At 49.0% G+C, this 8,354-nt stretch overlaps 1 protein-coding gene across 1 annotated transcript; it reads right to left on the reverse strand.

Annotated features, from left to right (window-relative positions):
- Window positions 1–620: 620 nt before the first annotated feature.
- On the reverse strand, window positions 621–8,143 carry NCLIV_016450 (hypothetical protein; the record flags this gene model as incomplete). The annotated part of the gene is made up of 13 exons (XM_003881837.1): window positions 621–731; window positions 1,649–1,758; window positions 2,425–2,476; window positions 2,887–2,990; window positions 3,156–3,317; window positions 3,776–3,886; window positions 4,406–4,538; window positions 5,075–5,147; window positions 5,358–5,445; window positions 5,671–5,754; window positions 7,350–7,474; window positions 8,003–8,034; window positions 8,132–8,143. The coding sequence occupies 13 exons, from the start codon at window positions 8,141–8,143 to the stop codon at window positions 621–623; spliced, it is 1,197 nt and encodes a 398-aa protein (XP_003881886.1).
- Between the last annotated feature and the right edge of the window lie 211 nt (window positions 8,144–8,354).

Below are 8,354 nucleotides of genomic sequence, written 5' to 3' on the forward strand. Positions count from 1 at the left end.
GGAATGCAAATGCCGACGAGATGGCATTTGAAGATAAATTGGCGTGCCAAGAAAATTCTTTAGCACGACACTGTCATCCGCAGCACAACATCCTTCCACCGACGCGGACGAGTTCTTCGTCTCCACCCTGAGCTCCAAAATAGAATTCTGAGGAGCCGCTGTCAGTTCCTCTGTCGGAAGCCAAGAAGACATTTTGATAGTGGGTGACAGAGAAAGATATCAGCTCCGTAATCTCTCCACATCTCATTGCGATGAAGGTGTTTTGCGACACCCTCTTCACGGGCGCAAATAACGGCGATAAACAGATGAATGCCGAAGCTCTCTGATTCACAGCATATACACAGAAGAAGAATGGGAACGGCGAGCAAGAGACCCACATGCTTCGACATTGAGGGGACTATCCAACACTCGAGAGGAAATAGGGAGCCTGAGATAATATGCTCTTCTTGACCAAAATTGCGATGGAGGTGCGTAGTCAAGAACAGATCCACTATTAGCGGTTGTTCTGTGTTTATTTGAAAGCATATAAATGTCAGCAATTTTTCTTCTTTGAGCATTTCAACTTTTGGGCGGCATCACAGCACACTGAATTCGAAAGAAATGTTTAAAATGCCGAGCTACTATTTCATCCAGTCACCTTTGGAAACGACGAGCTCTAGCTTATGCTCCTGAGCGATGCGCTTGACGTTCACAAAATTTACAACGTGATCGCACCGCGTCCTGAGCATTCCCTGGTCGACGGAGATGCAACCCCACACCACCAGAAAACGTCTTGCCATCACAGCCACACGTCGATCTTTCTGGAAAAAGAAAGTCCCTTCCACAATGTATTCTCTTCACTTCCTTGTGTCAGCAGACGGCATACAATGCTTGACCTTGTCGTGTTACGAGTCATGCAACAATCCTGACTATACAAATCACTCCGACGGGAGGAACCATTGAGCTGCCAAGCGTAGTGCAGTCACGTATGTCTCCAACGCAACGCTAATTCACGCTAATTATCTCCCAGCGTCGCCTTCATTTATTTTAGACACCCTTCAGTTATGGAACAGTGCCTCGGAAACACTTCACAACGCATATCAGGCAACCACCTACAAGCGGGACAGAGACGTCGATGTTAATCGGAGCCGTGCTCTTTGCTACAGAAAACGGTTCAACATGTTCTGACAGCGGTTCTCCATTACCCCACTACCTCGATAAAAAAAGGGTCCTTCTCTAAAGCACAGTAGAAAATCTATATTTTTGCGTGCGTTGCTCTGTAACCCGTTTTCCATATGCATGGTTGCAAGTTGCCAAAAGAGGCTGGCAGCTGGTTCCATGCTGTAGTTTCTACAGCACTACGTGCTTTGCAGGTACCGCGGTTAGGCAAAAAAGGGGAGCCCTCCTCCTCCTTGTGATGGGAACAATTACGGAGGACTTTTTGTGAAATCCGAACATATGTGGGTATCTCCTTTGCCATTTGGCCCCCACCTTAGATACGTTTTGTAGAGGGAGAGGGGTTAACAAAAAGGCCAGGCTGACGGCAAATCACCGCAATAACGCGTTCCTTTCTTCTTGATGTAACCACCAAATTGTGGCAACGTCTTTTGCGAGAGATTGTGCAGAGCATGTGACAGGCTAGCCTAGAACACTATCGAAGAAACCGTACCTGAGCTGCTGACAGAAGTAAGACGTCCGCATCGGCGCTTTCTATGCTTCCCCTTATCTTCAAGTGAAGCGTCTCAACCGGTTCGTCAACCAATTTGCTACACAATCGTCCTGGTACAGAAAACATGAACACGAAATAACTAAGGGTAATATTATCCATCTGGAGACATCGAGCACAGGCACACGAAGAGGCGGAATAAACTCTGCAGTAACAAGGCTCCGCGGAGATGCTACCGAGAGAGAGAGGAAAAACAGGTTGCCACAAATAGCCGTGTCGCACATTGCTCAGTTGCCCGGAATCCGCCATTTCACTCCATACCGGATCCCGCCTTTAAAATTGCTGAAATGGGCAACCACTGAAATGAAGGTACCTGCAAACCTCAGGTGAACAGGGCATTATTCCTACGTGAATATTCACGAGTTTGTTCATCTCCAAAACTCTTGGGAGTCTCAGAATGCTTTAAAAACACAATATTCACGTATCTCTGGCCGCCAAACTGTCAGTAGCAATTTCTCTAGGAGTGGTAGCGTCTGGTGTTGTAACAACGCAGTGAGCACAGAACCTGACCAGCAGGTTCACACTGCTATTGCTGTGAAGTGCGCATGTGGAACTTCTGGTTTCCGAAGTGCCCCTCTTCGCTCGGCACATCCGTGGCGCCCAGAAGGAAATGGAAACAGGGCACCCCTTCGCTCGCCTCAATCTCGTGCGTATGCTTTCCCTGATGTGCCAGGAAAATGCCCCTATCAAGTTCCCGCATAAGTAAGCGCAGGTCTTACCAAGGGTCTCAGCGAGATTAACAAAGCTGGCGAGGTGCTGTGAGCGCACGCACTGCAGTTAGGTTGCAAATAGCATACAGAAATCAGAACCATTTGTCCACGAATTCTGTTGAGTGACGAGAACTTTTCGCCGGCGCCAAAGATGCGAGAAGATGTCCTGTACGGGAATCCTGAAGTGATCCGAGCAGAAGCCAGCCTCGATAAACGTGACCCTTTTCATGCGGTCATGTAGACGTGTAGGATGAAGTCCATACCACCCAAAGGCAGGCGCGTAACAATCGTACTAGTATACAGAGTGGATTAAGTAAGAGGCTCTCTTGAATGCTGCACCGCGTGAATGCCTTTGAGGTTACTGTCGCCCAACGCTAAGTTTCCCGATCTAAATTTTTTGTCTCCAATACTTGAATTTCATCCTTAGACTCCGCCAGGTATACGTTTACTATTATGACAAACGGGCTGTACTTGAAGGTTGACAGCTGACTGAGGGAGACCGCCGAGCAGAGTCTCCTTGAACTGGAGAGCTACATCCACAGCAACGTTGTGTTGTGCCTCGAAGGTGCTTGCTCCTGAAAAAATGTAAACGCCGTACACTGGGGGGCAGATGAACGACATAGTCGGTTTCTGCCTGGGCCTTTCGGTGTTTTGATATCTTTTCTGGTCATTGTTTTACAGCAGCGTAAGCAAGAGGATGTTGTTTGAATGATTTCTGGACGCATCGTTGTCAGACGAACCTATGTGAGGGGTGAGAATGACGTTTTTGCCGTTTTCCTTCGCTTGGATGAGAGGATTGTCTTTGGTAAATTCCTTCTCATTCTCAAAGACATCCAAAGCTGCTCCAGCGAGTTCATTTGTCATAAGGGCTTCCGCAACGGCTTTCTCATCAATGACTCCACCTGAGCCCAGAGAGGACACGATTTTCTAGCTTTATGAAACACTTCATTTAGAATGGAAACCCCGTGCCAAATCAGCAAGGGATTTTCTCCTCGGCGAGGTCGTCCTCTACAGATGCACCCGGTCCCGCCACCCCGCCTACCACGCAACTGATGATTTTGTCTACTCGCAAAAGATGCAGAAGTTCACCTGGGCTGTGCTGCAGTCCAGGAGAGTCAACTGGAGAGGTGGTCTGCAACTGGGGTGGCTCGACAGGCATTGTGCATAACTGTTCTAGGCATTAAGCCTCAAAACCCGAGGATGCCTCAGGCCAGCAGCCAGTCGTGAGTCTTCACACATATACGCGCACGGAGTCCACCGTTCGAAGGGACCGTCTGTTACGGAGACGGACTAAATGGAGATGCACAATCACAATCTCCGTGACGGGTACGAATGGAACTGAAACCAGCGAATCCCTGACCTCGAGCGGCGTTGATAATGCACGCGCCCTTCTTAATCAGCTTAAGCTTCTCCGCATTGATGAGATGCCGCGTGTTCTCAAGCAAAGGAACGTGAAGGGTAATGAAATCACCTGCGAATAGCAGTTCTAGAAACAGTACTGCTACAACCTATCCCAGTTTAACACACCCGCGTCGATGAATGCAAATGATGAGACACATTTCTCAGCTACCACGGCTACGCAAGTTAACGCAAGCACGCAGACCTCCACGAACCGATGAGGAACGGAAACTCAAAGGCAGAATGAGAGCGTATGGATTACGGTGGTGCCACTGCCCAATCCACGGTCTCAGACGCACTCTGAGTCCGACTTCACTCGGGCAGTTCCAGAAAGACCCTCCCGTTCTACTCTGGGTATACTCTGCTTGCCATTCCTGTTCCTTTCCTCTTCCTAACTCTGCCTCAACACAGCAGAACTGATAACCAGCAGAGCATTCCTTCCCTGAGTGGTTTTGGAAAGAGCCTAACCCAGATGATAGGGTACACTGGTGCCTCTGTAGCTGCCATTCGCACTCGCACGAGCCCGCGTTCCCCCGAAGGTTGGGCCAGTTCTTTGCTCTGGAGTGAAGAAAATAACATGCTCTGGGCTCACTGGAAGCGAGGAGAGTATCCAAGGCGACGTTCTTGCAACCGATTGCCTTGGCCTTTTCCTCGTTGATGAATGGGTCGTAAGCCAAGGCCTCCATGCCGAGGGCAGCGCAAACTCGAGCGACGTGCGTGCCCACCTGCCCAACACAACGGAAGCAGGAACCACTGACGCAGTTGTTACGGAGATGAAACGCCGCAGAAAATGCTGAACATTGCCGAGGATTTCTGTCCGTCTCCCGGTGGGCAATAGCTATCCATTAAGCGATTCCTTTAGTCTGCATCTAAGGAGAACACATCTCAACTTGGAATACATGTATTGTGTCCAAACTTGGTTCGTAGTGCCTAAAAATACCATATTATCAGACAATTGTTTATCCTTCGTAGCAATGGGCACAAGTTTTATGCCTGTTTCAATACCTTCCAGGCGAGAAGGAACGCCGAAGCTGCGATGGAATATTTGAACAGCGCAGTCACCGGAGACAACATACGCTCGCGCACACAACAAGTGAAACAGTCACTTCACAGAAGGAAGAATGTGGAACTAGTTCAGCACAGGTTATCCATGTGGGTCCGGAGAGGGTGCACTTGCCTGACCGAGACCGATAATGCCGATAGTTTTCTGATTCAATTGCCGGCCCATGAATTTGCTCCTGGTCCACTCCCCTCTGGATACGGACGCATCGGCCTGAGCAATTTTGCGTGCGAGAGCCATCATCAGGCCCAGCGTCAACTCCGCAGCAGCCATCCTGATCCGAACGCCAAGCAATTCAAGGGCCTTATGTCGCGCATATGCACTATAACTGGACTAGTGGTATCATAAGTGAGGCTCTATGTTACTTCTCTCGAGGTGGGAAGTGATTTGCTCGTAATGTACAGGGCTTATACGGAGCATCGTCGGATGAAGCTTCGACTAGAAGGCTACCAACGGAGGCAGGACACTGGAAAGCGAATCTTACGTATTGCCATTCGGTGAGTTAACCACAAAGATACCCTGAGCTGTCGCAGCCTCAACGCAGACATTGTCCACGCCAACTCCTGCTCGACCTGCAGAAAAAGAGACAACGGTCGATATCCGTACGTGTAGGTAACATTGCCCTCAAACGTCTTATAGTTCTTTGTCTCCTGCTTCTGAATGGAGACGCAGCGGCCTAAGAGCTGCACCCTGTTTCGCACGCGATGTTTTGCCGAAATAAAAGAAACTGTTACCATACCGAACACATGGGTGGAAGAGAATAAACAGGCGAAGAAAGATGTCGCCCCGTAGCGTACCGATAATTTTGAGTCTCTTGCCGTGCTTGATTATCTTCTCTGTCACGGTTGTGCCACTGCGAACCATGAGCCCGTCGTAGTTCCCTACAAGAAAAAATAGAATTGCAGGAGGTGGGTGTGACATCTAGTTAGGTGAGGCTTTTCGCGCTAATGCAGTTCCCAGAAGATGTCTGTAAATGGCAATCGCGTACTACATGTGGCCAGGAGCGAGAGTGTCCTCTGGCATTCTGAAAACAACGTGCGGTGCTCTCCAAAGGTTGATTGAAGACCTTTGGGGCGTTCTTCGTGACCCTCTTCGTTCAGGATAGAAAGATGGGGTATTCAACGCAGACGGGCTCACCAGAAGATGAGCACTTACCGTCCCCCAGATAATGGAACTGGATTCCAACAGTGAGTAGTTACGCTTCACCCCAGCCGAATGTAATTCTCCCTTAGGCGTACAGGATAAGGGGTCTAGAAGCGTTCGGCAGCCTGGAAGTCCCGACCCTGCCCACTCGATCACTAGTTACTATTACAGTACGGCATAGATGTTTTCGTCCCTACAAGCATAGGCAACTACGTTTCACGATCCAGAGTACGACAAGAAATCTCAACCATGGGTGATAATTCATCCTATCCCATTACGTCAAACTGTGCCTTCTTCCCACCTCTCTACCCTGTCGTGCTACTGAATCCAAAAGCGTTCCTCTTATCCAGGTCAGAATCTGATAAAGGCAATACTCGTACATGGGGAAGTCACATTGAATGTTTCGCGCGTTCGACCTTGAAACCACCAAACTAAGCAAGCACTGCTTGAACACCAGAAACTCAAGTATAACCCGCGGCTTCCACTACTGATCAAGATTCTGGACTTTCCAAACCACAAGACTTGTCCTTTGAGGCGGGAATGCATGGTCCGCCCCGGCTTTTTTTGCCATATCGACTTCGGAAAGACCCCTCTAATTTTTTGTATACACCTAAAAGCGCCGCTCATTGGAAAGCGTAGGTTAGAACCTCAGGTGTTGGGACCACGGAATCACATGCGACAAGTATGAGCAGGAGAGCATCCGTAACACGGTATACTTGCCCAAAATAAAATGCAAAACTACATACATACGTTTATCTCTTTTGTATCAATAAATGCATCCTGAACTTGCACGACGGCCACCACCAGCAGTTCCATGTAGGAAAAGTATTTTCTAGAAGCGTGACGAAACAGGCGTAATGATCCATATGATGCGCGTTCGAGGGGCATCGAAAAGAAATGAAGGTTATGAGTAGTCAAGCTTTTCGGTGCAGATGGCGACATTTATGATCATCGGAATTATACAATCGACCACTCGAAAGCGTTGTTCCCGACCATTCAGGGTTCACAATCGGCATGGCAAGCAATGTGAAGTGACAATGAGCTACACTTGCACCGCCAGTTGGAATTTGTTCGGATCCTTTGGCGAAGGTGTTTGTAATGAGTTTTTGCTGCTGCGAATTAAGGTCCGTTTCCTCTTCAAGCCGCTACCCGGAAACGCCATGGCCAATTAGCTTCCTAAAGCACATGAATCCTCTATTACTAAGGGTCCACTGGAACGGGGTTACGCTATTGTGCCATGGTGCCTCCCGAGCCGGGCAAGCACTTTCGTCTTGTGGTACAATTTTCAAACTTGAGCGCTCAGCAGAAGCTATCCCGCGTCATCCTGCCTCACCAACGATACTGCAGAGCTCTTCTTCACTAAGTTTGAGCTTGGTATCGACCTCGGCGAAAGAAGAAAGAATGTCCATCCCTGCCTGGTCGATGGGGTCGCAGACCAAAACACGGAAACGTCCGTGCCTGCACAAGAAGCCCGAGACCAGAAAAGCGAGAAACGAGGCAAATCCGGGGCCCATTTCCCATTCTCTGTCGCACGGACGATATCTGTAAAAGCCAACACTGTAACACACGGTATATACATCTGGCTGAGTCGTGTATGGGAAAATATTTCTTTCGTTGCCCAGCCCACGCGTGGTCAGCTGCTATTGAACTGAAAGGGAACTGAATACTCTCGAATTCAGAAACAGCACAACATGGCCCCTCAGCAAGCCGAGTTGAACAGGCCAGCCGGTTTCTCAGTTACCAAAAGCCTTGAAAATCAAGAAGAATAGCGACTTGCTCGGCAGCAGCGCCACCTAGAAAAAACTACAAGCAGGAGGTACAGTCCTCCTTGTCACGAAGCCGCTCTTCCACCCAAGTTATGCAGCGACCTCAAATGACTTTATTCGCTTCACGCCGGGTCTTTGGAACACGGCACTAGACATTCCCAGGTAGTTACTTGTTTTTACCAACGGTATCAAGTCCCCACTTCCCCGGAAAGATGCTCACCACAAGTATTGTTTGATCCCGCCCACATCGACCTGATATGAACCGCATGACTATAAGTGCATTTAACAGCACCCATGTTTCTGAATGGCAAGGACTGAATACGATGGAGATTCCATCCAGGACACGTACTTCGACTTCCATCGTACACAAAGTGTAAGAGAGTGTCCGCCTGTGGAGGAAATTAAATAACCTACGCGCTACGCCTCATGAGCCCACACAATGGAAGACAGCTGCTGGCGACGGGTAAACGTTATCTACTGACGTCAGGCAATGCTTGCCGCCTTTATGCCCAGTATTGCCGGATTCCCAAAGCATACACGATGCAGCGCAGTAGTGACACAGAACGCATGCG

This window comes from Neospora caninum, chromosome VI (assembly GCF_000208865.1).
Source record: "Neospora caninum Liverpool complete genome, chromosome VI".
NCBI classification, from domain to species: domain Eukaryota; phylum Apicomplexa; class Conoidasida; order Eucoccidiorida; family Sarcocystidae; genus Neospora; species Neospora caninum.